The sequence below is a fragment of the Bidens hawaiensis genome, unplaced genomic scaffold, assembly GCF_021521415.1.
Source record: "Bidens hawaiensis isolate Kalapana, Puna unplaced genomic scaffold, B.hawaiensis_p1.1 tig00042334_1, whole genome shotgun sequence".
NCBI classification, from domain to species: domain Eukaryota; kingdom Viridiplantae; phylum Streptophyta; class Magnoliopsida; order Asterales; family Asteraceae; genus Bidens; species Bidens hawaiensis.
This window is the reverse complement of record NW_027505773.1, coordinates 27,171-39,655: the sequence shown is the minus strand read 5'-3', so window position 1 is coordinate 39,655 and position 12,485 is coordinate 27,171. Positions and strand designations below refer to the sequence as shown.

The 12,485-nt window shown below is 36.1% G+C and overlaps 1 protein-coding gene and 1 pseudogene across 1 annotated transcript; one reads left to right on the top strand and one right to left on the bottom strand.

Moving 5' to 3' along the window:
- The first annotated feature begins 555 nt into the window (after window positions 1–555).
- On the top strand, window positions 556–1,056 carry LOC143615242 (uncharacterized). Its single transcript, XM_077088417.1, has one exon. It carries the CDS (start codon window positions 556–558, stop codon window positions 1,054–1,056), a length of 501 nt encoding a protein of 166 aa, XP_076944532.1.
- Window positions 1,057–7,990: 6,934 nt separating this feature from the next.
- Window positions 7,991–12,222, bottom strand: LOC143615241 (linoleate 13S-lipoxygenase 3-1, chloroplastic-like; annotated as a pseudogene).
- Between the last annotated feature and the right edge of the window lie 263 nt (window positions 12,223–12,485).

Below are 12,485 nucleotides of genomic sequence, written 5' to 3'. Positions count from 1 at the left end.
GTCCGACTCCGGAAACATACATGGTTTAACTCCGACTGACCGTTAGTCATCCGGCATCTCCTCGTCCGACTCCGAAAACATATATGGTTGGTGTTGGTTGAATGAAGAGGGTGAGGGTTAAGAAAAAAAATAAAGGAAAAAAGAAATGGTGGAGAGGGAAGGGAGGGAGCCGGGCTCCAATTACGCCGCGTATAGGGCTATACGCTGCGTATAGCCCGTACGATCCGACATCCCTATGACAGAGCCAGGCTAGGACGTCAAATCGGACCCTAATACGCCGGGTATAGCCCTATACGCGGCATATAGGGTGGTGTGGTGGGGTATCCCTAGCAAGACCCTTTTAATTACCGTGCATATTTTTTTTATTGATATTAATATTTCTACTTTTGTTTTCTAAAAACTAATGGAATTATATTATTTTTCAGATGATTTAAAATCCGATGAATAAGCATACAACCTATTGTAAAATTTTTTTTGCTTGTTATGAATGTTTGTTATTTTTTATATTTGAGTTACATCCATTAATTTTTATGTATTGCTATATTATAGTCCATTATGACGAATCTTGCAAAGCTTGAGTTTTTAGCTCTTGACATTACTGGAAAAAATTATTTGTCATGGTTATTGGATGCTAAAATCCATTTGGATGCTAATAATCTTGGTGATACGATTAAAGAAGGGAATAAATCAACTACCCTAGATAAGGCAAACGCCATGATTTTCTTACGCCATCATATCCATGAGGCTTTGAAAACTGAATACCTAACTGTTAAGGATCCACTTGTTCTTTGGACCAAATTGAAAGAAAGGAATAACCACCAAAAAACGGTAATATTACCGAGAGCTCATTATGAGTGGATTCACTTAAGATTGCAAGACTTTAAGTGTATAAGCGAGTATAACTCGGCAATGTTTAGAATCACGTCACAACTGATTCTGTGTGGTGAAAATACTATTGATAAGGAAATGTTGGAAAAAACATTCTCCACCTTTCATGCTTCAAATATGTTGCTGCAGCAACAATATCGTGAAAGGGGTTTCAGCAAGTATTCTTAGCTCATATCTTGTTTGCTTGTGGCCGAGCAAAACAATTAGCTCCTCATGAAAAATCACGAGACCCATTCGGCTGGTACAACCCCATTCCCAGAAGCGAATGTGGCAACATATAATGGCCAAAGTGGAAGTCGTGGTCGTGGTCATGGTCATGGACGTGGATATAATTGGGGGAATCATCATGGTGTTCAGTTTAGAAACCCAAAAGCCCACCAAAAGTGGCATGATAATGCCAAGAAATCTAATGATGAAAAGGGTAAAAAGAAAAGCGAAACTACATCAAATGCATGTCATCGGTGTGGAAGTAATAATCATTGGGCTCGTGCATGTCGTACGCCCAAACACTTGGTGGAGCTTTACTAACAATCTATCAAAGGCTAAGGAAAAGAAATAGAGACAAATTTCACATATGATGATGGAAGTGTTGATATCCCCGATGGTCAAAAAAACTTTAATGAAGAAACTCACATGGATATTGGTGATTTTACTAATGATGCAACCAAATTGGATTATGATGATTTTCTTACTGATCCAACCAATTTGGATTCTGGTGATATTTTGGCTGATACAACCCAGTTGGATGGTTGCAATTTTCCTTACATATGAATGATTTGATTTAAGTTATGTTGTTTGCTTGAGGTTTCTTTTAGAGTTTATGTTTGAGATTATGTTTTGTTTTGAAGCACACTAGACATTATGTTTTGGGATTTCTTTTTATGCTTGAAGTATCTTAAATGTTTTATTTATGCAGCTTTATTTTATTTTATTTTATTTTGAAGCATATGGAGCGGTTAACTAAACTCCGTATTAATGGTGAACATATATGTTTAATAGAAAGTGCAACTACACATACAATTCTCAAGAAAAGGAACTATTTTTCTAATCTAGTTAAAAAAGAGGCAAGCGTTAGTACTATATCTGGTAGTACAAAATTATTTGAAGGTTTTGGAGAAGCTTATATTGTGTTACCTGGTGGAACACAATTTAAATTTAACAATGCTTTATTTTCCCCATTGTCTCAAAGAAATCTAATAAGCTTTAAAGATATTCGTCTAAATGGGTATCATGTTGAGACAATAAGTGAGGGGCATAATGAGTACCTTCACAAGTATGAAATCGGGTAAAAAGCATGTATTAGAAAAGCTACCCGCACTTGCCTCCGGTTGGTATTGCACTAAAATTATTGCCATTGAATCTAATATGGTCATAAACAAGAAGTTTATGGACAGAGAAAACTTTATGATTTGGCATGACCGGTTAGGCCATCCCGGTTCAATAATGATGCAAAAAATTATAGAAGATTCATGTGGGCACTCTTTAAAGAACCAAAGGGTTCTTCAGACTAAGGACATTACATGTGTGGCATGCTCAAAAGGGAAATTGATTACTCGTCTATCACCAATTATGGCGGGGACTGAATCCCTTACTTTCTTGGAAAGAACACACGGGGATATATGTTGGCCCATACACCCTTCTAGTGGACCATTTAGATATTTTATGGTGCTAATTGATGCATCAACTAGATGGTCACATGTGTGCTTACTATCAAGTCCTAATATGGCATTTGCACGACTACTTGCCCAGTTGATAAGGCTAAGAGCACATTTTCCATATCACCCCATTAAGAAAATTCGATTGGATAATGCTGGTGAATTTACATCCCAATCATTTAATGATTATTGCATGTCTATTGGGATAAGCGTAGAGCACCATGTACCTCACGTACATACACAAAATGGGCTTGCCGAATCGCTCATCAAGCGACTTCAAATGGTTGCAAGACCAATGATTATGAAATCAAAACTACCAGTTACTTCTTGGGGGCATGCAATTTTACATGCAGCAACACTAATTCGCATCAGACCATCGAGTTATCATACTTCATCCCCATTAAAATTGGTTTTTGGTCAGGAACCAAATATTTCCCATCTAAGGATTTTTGGTTGTGCCGTATATGTTCCAATCGCTCCATCACAACGCACAAAGATGGGACCTCAAAGGAGTTTAGGAATATATGTTGGGTATGAATCACCATCTAGCATTAAGTATTTAGAGCCATCAACGGGAGATTTATTTACGGCTCGATTTGGTGATTGTCATTTTGATGAAGCAACCTTCCCAACATTAGGGGGAGATGAAAAACAACTGGAAAATAATATAATTTGGAAAGAATTATCATTATCTCATATTGATCCTCGAACTAAAGAATGTGAAACAGAAGTTCAAAGGATAATTCATTTACAAGAATTAGCAAATCAATTACCAGACTCATTTACTGACTCGAAGAGAGTGACTAGGTCACATATACCAGCTGCTAATGCTCCAATAAAAATTGGTGTCCCTGATGGACAACCTCATATTGGTAATGAGTCTAATGCACGCCTAAAGCGTGGTAGACCAATCGATTTTAAAGACAAAAATCCTCAAAAGAAAAAGGGAGCAAATAATGTAGATGGCCTTGTCGATGTAACTGCAATACCGAAAAGGAGTCTCTTGAAGAGACACTAGACATAATGGTTCCAGAAGAACCTTAGGTACCTGAAAACGAAGAGATCTCAACAAATTATATTGTGTCTAGAAAGGTATGGAACCGAAATATAGTCCACGTCGATGACAATTTTTCATACAATGCAGCGCTTGAAGTAATGGAAAACAATGAGGATCAAGAACCAAAATCTGTCAATGAAAGTAAAAATAGAAATGATTGGCCAAAATGGAAAGACGCAATTGAGACAGAATTAAATTCCCTTGCGAAACGAGAAGTTTTTGGACCTGTAGTCCATACACCTAAAGGTGTAAAGCCCGTTGGATATAAATGGGTCTTTGTGCGAAAACGTAATGAGAAAAATGAGGTTACACGATATAAGACACGATTGGTAGCACAAGGATTTTCTCAAAGACCTAGAATTGACTATGAGGAGACATATTCTCCTGTGATAGATGCTACAACGTTTCGTTATCTTATTAGTCTGGTAATACAAGAAGGGATTGATGTGCGTCTAATGGATGTTGTGACAGCCTACCTTTATGGCTCACTTGATACCGATATTTACATGAAACTTCCGGAAGGATTCAAATTGCCAACATCATGTAAATCTAGTTCTCGAGAACATCTATCAATTAAATTAAACACATCTTTATATGGGCTAAAACAGTCTGGACGTATGTGGTATAATCGCCTTAGTGAATATTTGTTGAAAGAAGGTTATAAAAATGATTCTATATGTCCATGTATTTTTATAAAGAGGTCAGAATCGAAATATGTCATAATTGTTGTATAAGTAGATGACTTGAATATAATCGGAACTTCGGGGGAGCTCCAAAAGGCGATTGAATACTTGAAACAAGAATTTGAAATGAAAGATCTTGGAAAGACAAAGTTTTGTCTTGGGTTACAAATTGAACATCTTAAAGATGGAATCCTTGTGCACCAAGAAAATTACACAGAAAAATTACTCAAAAGATTTTACATGGAGAAATCACATCCATTAAGTACTCCGATGGTTGTAAGGGCACTGGATGTTGAGAAAGACCCATTCCGACCTCCGAGAGATGCAGAGGAAATTCTTGGTCCAGAAGTACCATATCTAAGTGCAATTGGTGCACTAATGTTTCTTGCTAGCCATACACGACCGGATATATCGTTTTCTTTAAACTTATTGGCAAGATATAGTTCATGCCGTACCCGGAGACATTGGAATGGGGTCAAACAAATATTTCGATATCTCCAAGGTACCAAAGATATGGGTTTGTATTTCACTAACCAATCGAAAACAAGTTTGGTTGGTTTTGTAAATGCAGGTTATTTTTCTGATCCTCATACATATCGATCTTAAACTGGATATTTGTTCACATATGGAGGTACCGCAATTTCATAGCGTTCAGTAAAGCAGACAATCACAACTACTTCATCTAATCACGCAGAAATAATAGCAACCTATGAAGCTAGTCGAAAATGTTTTTGGTTAAGGAGGGTAATACAATATATTCGTGGATCTTGTGGTATTTCTTCCAAATAAGGGCCGACGGTTTTACACGAAGATAATGCGGGATGCATTGCTCAACTTAAGGAGGGCTATATCAAAGGTGATAGAACCAAGCATATTTCGCCAAAATTCTTTTTCACACATGATTTGCAAAAGAGTGGAGATGTTATCGTCCAACAAGTTCGTTCTAGTGATAATTTAGCTGATTTGTTTACCAAATCACTCCCGACCTCAAAATTTAAGAAACTGGTTCATAGGATCGGTATGCGTCGACTCAAGGAGCTTAACTGATTCTCATCAGGAGGAGAAAATACGCGCTGCACTCTTTTTTCCTTAGCTAAGGTTTTGTCCCATTGGGTTTTCCTGGCAAGGTTATGAAGTTGATAATCAGGGGGGAGTATTATGAATATAGATATTATTGTATTTTTATAATGATTATCAACTACTAAATATAGTTTAGCTTATTCCTTAAGTTTTGCTCCCCTTATAAATACCTATTGGTATTTCATTGTATGACACACCAATTAATAATAAACTCTTATTCTCTCTCTAATTCTCTTCTCATCTTCTTGCTAGTAGGCTTGTTACAAAACATAAGTCATATTTTGATTATATAAGAATCTAATCTACCTATATATTAAAGCAACACAATTTTTTCACTTGTCATTCAATTAGACCTTCCACATAGGCTCCAAGTGTACAAGTTTTCATTTTTACAATTTTTCCTTCATGAGTGATAAAATGAAAAATATGTTATTAGTGGGAATTGAACTCAATACCTTACTTTTAAAATGTTTATGGCTTACCAACTCAACTAGGATTAATTGATATTAATCTTCTCTTTTTCTTATTGGTATAAATTCACAACCTTCCATTTTATTACTTTTTAAATGCAAATACAAATTATTCTTACTAATCTATGTATTTTAGTAAATTATTTATATCTTTTGAATCTATAAGATATGTTAATATGTATATTATTAAATTTAAATTTTTTATTTTACTTTTTAACAACCCGTATATCACACGGGCTCTATCCTAGTTAATTCATCATAACGTATTGGAATCCCAAGACACATCAAATGATGATATTAATTATCTTAAAGACCGTTAAATCACTTCCGACAACTTTAACTATGAACTTCAATTTATAAAATAAAGAAACCAATTAATAGTTGTCAAGTCAATTTACTCATTCGTCTCAAATTTAAGATAAAATATACTCCATATTAGCTTGTTTGAACTTGAAATCTTTTAAGTCAAAGTATGAATCATGAACGAATATGTTTTAATAAAACCGCCCTAAGACTACTTAAAAGTGTAGGAAATAATAACATTACAATATGTATAATTTAGACATATCACCGACCTAAGTAATTATTGGACAAGTCTCTTGCTGTTCATTGTATGCCCAAGATTACCTGCTTGTGATGCGATCTGATTAATTTTCCTAGCATAGACATCAAGGGACTCGTTAACACCCATTTTTAAAGATTCAAAATCTGACTCGAGTATTTCTAACTAAGCCTCTTTAACTGTATCACCTCCGACATGTTGAACCTTTAGCGCATCCCAAATATCTTTAGCTGAAGTGAGATTAGCAATTTGTAACACCATGCTTTCTATAATTGCATGCTATAGTAATGCAATTGATGTATTATTCTTTTTCTCGTCAACTTCAATGTCCACTTTTGGTTCAACGGCTTCTCAAATTCTATGAACATTAAAGATCGAACTGACCTTCACAACCCAAATGGTGTAATTTGTGAAGTTCAACACAGGCCATTGAAAACTCATAGATATCCTTCCTTTTGAAGTTACAACTTCTTTATCCTTGTACTCAACCATTTGTTGAGTTTTCTTTTTCCCAATCATGAAAAATTGACTATTGACTTTGATTTCATCTTTACTAGTATCACAATTCATAAATGAATTGAATTGAACAAGAATACAAATTAATATAAACAAATGAGTTCTTTGAATAATACTGAATATGCAATTGCAATTTTCTGACATCGATCATTTCCCTATTTATAAAACCTGAATCGATGCTGCCAAACATTACGACATCTTGGTAAACACCGATTGACCTATAATAATTTGCATACCGACGCATCCTAATTACAATGTACAAGTTTAACCCTATACGTACTTTACAACAATGATGCTTAGACCCCTAGACTTATAATAATAATAAGTTTAGTTTAATTTCAACAGTAACTAATTAGAGCGTTAGTCTAAGACCATATATAGTGGAAAACCTCCAATACACACCCACCTCCCTCTCCGTTGGTTGATGTTCTCCTTGACCCCACCTTCCTTTTCATCAACCGTTTTGTACAGAACGCCGGGAGATGTTTTCAAGGGCCAAAAAGCCCCGGGGGTGGTGTTCCAGGGCGTTAGGGGTGGGGTGGGGGGGATGCCACTCTCATGTACAACAGCCACTGCGTTTGGTCTAATATGTAAGTTTGCATTCAAGTAACTTGTCTAGTATAAATAGAGGTGTATGGCTATGTATTTTGGGTGGTCTTTTTTATAATTAAACAAACAAGAGTTGTCAGAGTTTTCAAAAAATTAATTGTATGTGATATATGCTTCTGGGCCAACAAGTGATGATAAAGTTGATGACTCAAAGTATAAGTTTAATTAAGTTTAATTGGAGGTTTAAGACGATACATAAAAAAAATATTTAAACCTTGTAGACTTCACTGAGTGAGGATGCTCTTAGAAACAAACAACTTAATATTTGTATTTTGTAGAATATTATGTGTAATATATAGTTACAAATACTAACCATTCACTCTACAAAGTGATCGATGCGAATTCATGTTCTACTCGTAAATCGCATATGTTTTAGTTGCGGCCTACTCAGCTATTCTATTCAAAGACAGACATTGGATCTAAAATTTTAGTAGCATCGAATTAGTAAAAAACAAAACACTTCTATCTTATCATATCGTTATGCAGTTTTGAACACCTCTACCTGTAACCCCGGGCTCTGAAGTTGGTACGAGCAACTCGTAAGGTGGAACACCGACGCCACATCTATTCTTAAGCCTTGGATCAGCATTCCTCTTATGTATCTCATTTTCAATATTTTTAACTTTGACTGAAAATCTATAGAATGCCTCAATAATCTTTGGTTCACCTAGCCACCTGGTATATGCATCCTTCATCTCCCCAATATACTCCTCCTCGTGTGAGTGTGCTGAGATAATATCAATTACAGCCATATATTTTGTTGATTCTAATAAACTAGGCAAGGATGCAAGAAAATAGCCTTGTGGGTCAGCCATGAAAGATGCATACTCATGATCATGTTGATGTGGTATAAGTTTTCGCATAAGTGGTGGCCTATTAGGAACATATCCACCGAAGTGGTACTGCCCAAAGTTAAGCGCCGCATGTTGTGCTGATGATGTCCATATTATAATGGTCAATATCTCCATAAGTTTCTCGGGAGTACTTAGTTCAGGCCACCAATTAGCGTCACGAAGATCAGCGTGCCCCACATTAATTGCTTCACTATACCATAATTGGAGTTCTGTGTCAGAAATAACAGCATTTTTATCTGGGTAGTAATGATTTACATTTGTATGCACCAGCTCTTCAATTGCAGATCATATGAGGAGCCCGTCGTTGGCATATGGGTAGTCTTCAATGACTAGTCTCAGTCCATGGGGCTTTGTCTCATCGGGTACCGCCATCCCTCTAGAAACACATGTCAAGTAAAAAACACTTAGAACATTATTTTGTTTTAATTGCATATTTCTTTTTACTTTTAGTGGCATTATAATTGTACCTTCGCATCAAATCTGCAGGAAGGCCTTCGAAATCGAAGCGCCACCAGTCGCGATAGGCAGCACATATCATCTCCGTGCTATATTTTCCAGGAGAAAAGCCACACTCTATAATCCCTTCAGCGGATATAAGGCTCTCGCGGGCCATTGCATTTATTGCAAGGGCATGTTCCATGTGGGGACTAAGAAGTTTGAAAATTGGATGCAATGAGCTCAAGTGTCGGTGAGCGGCTATTATGAATGGTTCCATATACGCATGAACCCGCAACCTATATATCCATTACAAAAACTCAAAGTCAGATATATTCTTTATACTTGATTAATTCATATTAGGATTTCGGATTAGACATACCAATGATGGACAAGTTGGTGAACACCATTGTCGTTAGAGCATACATGAGCTTTGCCTAATTTCCATAACCAATTGGTGGTTGCATCAACTGGAGGAGTGAGAACTTGTTTTGATGGGGTATTGGTGTCAGTGGGAGGAAGGCTAAGCTCAATTGCAACGGGCTTTAAAGTTCCCATAGTAGTCAAGAAGAAGACAGTACGGGTTGCATATGCTTTTTGGTCTTCTTGTGCATTTATCCTCTCCAAAAATGGAAGATAAATGTCATGGTAATCCAATACGAAAAGCTTGTTTTCATCCAAGGCCTTAAATTTCAAAAAAAAAAAAAGTTTTAAATCTAAACGGGAAAAAAAAAAACCACCTCTAGGCATTTCAAAAATCACAATCAATGGTGCTATTTATAATCTATTAATTATTGGCTCTTGTACCTGTTGTATAGACATTCCATTGAGGTGGCATATAATATGTTCCTCCTTAAGAGCTGATTCTGGTGGTCCATATATTGAAGGATCAAGTTTGCTCGCAGGAGGATATACCTAAAAAAGTGAAGATAAAATCAGTTTGATTAAAAATATAGTGGCTTCACTATCATCAATACCATGTTAGTATAATTAAATTTAATAAACATTAGGTTAATAAGTGTGGACTATATACATTGATTTGATACTATTTAATAAGGATTGAGTTAATAAGGATTTTGGATCGACACCCCAAACGGGATCAATGAGGCGGAACCCATGATGTTAAATTACCACTAGCAATAAGTTACTACTTATCAGCAACAATTTGGTTGTAATACAAATTTAATCGAAACTGTGGAGATCAGCAGCAACAGTAAGTTAACTTGGTCCATCAATAGAAAACTTGGGAGATCACTAGCTATTGACACTACTGCTGATGGACTTCCTAATGGTATTACTACTGATTTAGCTGTTGACATAATCTTTCATGAAGAGTTTGGTTAAACTTAAATGTCGTGTTGGTTCCCTGCCTATATAATGCCATAAGGTATACATTCACGTTCATTAACTCCACATAGGCATCACATCACATACTTTTATTACTTTACCCCATTTCACTCCAACACAACCTAAGGAAATTGTTTAACCCCCATTTACCTCTCTTTATTTAATGTAAAATTAATTCTTAAATTATTTTGTTTGTGTTACGTTAACCCTTGCCAACTCACCTTTAATGCCCTGGGCGTTAAGGTATACCCCTCGCCCTAAGGGGAAGCTTTTGGTCTATTTTAGACGTGTAATTAAAGTTTTGTTTTCCACAGAAGATTGAATCTCCTATATAGAACGTTTAGTCTTACACTCTTATCTGGTTAAAATTTCATACCCACTAAATTTTTAATCTCATATTGAGATTATGCACAATTCAGATTGATGTCTAGTCATGCCTACCTCCAGCTGTTCTAAGCTAACCGGGTTCATCCCAGCAAGTGTTTGCCGGCCAAGTTCATGATCCTCTTGTACATAGCTTGTTACATTCCCTGGAACGTTAATGATGTTTTAATATTATGATTCATAGTTAAAATTTATATAGCATTTGCTAGGAAAAAGCATTGTTATTACACTGGCACTTACAAGACAAGTTTTTTGGAGTATCAAACTTGAAGATTTCTTCAATAGATCCACGTATATCCAAAAACTTTAATAGTCCATGCATATTCAAACTCATCTCAACTTTTGATCCATTCCTATACAGCTGAGTAAGATCTGAAACACCGTTCTCCTTGTAGAGAGTGGCCACCATGGGCTTAATATTGTGCAAGACTCCCTTCCAAATTCCCATCAAGATATCACTATGCCTAGTCCCTTCCAAAGCTTCATCTCTTGGCACATATGTAGAAGAAATCATCGTATTCACCGGTGTTTCAGAAGTTACATCTACATAAACTTGATAAGTTATATTACTCTTTGTATGTTACTTCAATTTAAACTATTTGTATGCTTAAAAACAAACTCACTAGTAATTGTGGAGGGACGTCCTGTGCGACATCGTCTAGGATGTGGATTCCTTTCACCTCCTAGTGTTGGGCGTGCATATTCCGCCCCCTTATCAGGATTTCCAAGATCATTATACGTGTCATAATCATATATTCTGTCTGAAGGTAATCTTTGTCCACTTCCGTCACCTCTCTTATTTTCTAGTTCCTTAGCTGTTAAGTATATCAACCCAAGAGGTGTTTCACTTGGTAAGTATGCCTATTAAGCCGCACAATACATAAAATCAAGCGGTGGACTATCTACAATATAAGAAATCAGACTACGTATGGTTCTTATTAGTTATTAACCTTATTAGAAAAGAATATCCTTTGCTCTTTGCAAATGTGAGCTGGTTGAATCCAGGAATTGCATGTAAAATGCACAAAACCATCCAGAGAGATTGTCTCCACATACAATTCCTGTTCGTAGTTGTTTCTAACCAGAATTGCACCCATTTCTCCGAAGTCTGCATCGATTAGTAGTTCAACTTCAAAGCTACACCCCGTATCAACGGCTTTGCGAGTAGTACATTTGCACCAGTCTTTTACACATTCCTTGCTCACCTTTGGCCTCATGGTACCTATCATGCACAAATTAACAGTATAGAACGTTATCACACCGCACAATATTTAAAACAAACATAACCAATATATCAAAACCAATGCTAATTATTACTTGGATCTATCTGAGTGCTAGTAAGTTGAAAACCAACACCTTCTCCTCGGTATTGATATCGTTTTGTGAATATAACCATGGAATCTTCATCATTGAGACTTCGTTATGTGCCTTAACTGTAACTGTTGCCGTTACCTTCAAAGTTGACAACATGTCAACCTTAATATCTTCCTTAAGGAAATCCAATGCCAATGTAGCTTTTACAACATTAGAGTTTTCAACTTCTTCTTACAAGAAGTTCGCGACGTAGGAACATTTAATGTTGTTCTTTTACCATAAGCACTAATAGGTTGGGTAATAGGGTTGACTAAATCTGTGGTTAGTATATTCTTCCCTTCAAGAGAAAAAGAGACGGAAGACAGCATGTTATTTGTCTGGCTATTTGGTACTTAGAACGAATAAGCTCTAACAGCTTTATTTGTATTTGTATTTGTGTTGTGTGGTTTCATTTGAGTTATTTTGAACCATATATATAGACCATGTTATCACAAAGATTCAAGCAAGCAAACAAAATACATTTCATCAACCTTAGCTACCACGAAACAAGCATCTCACATTGACCACATGTGTTTTTTTTTTGCCACACATGTAGTTGAACACTGATAATTTTAGTTATGCGTATACATTA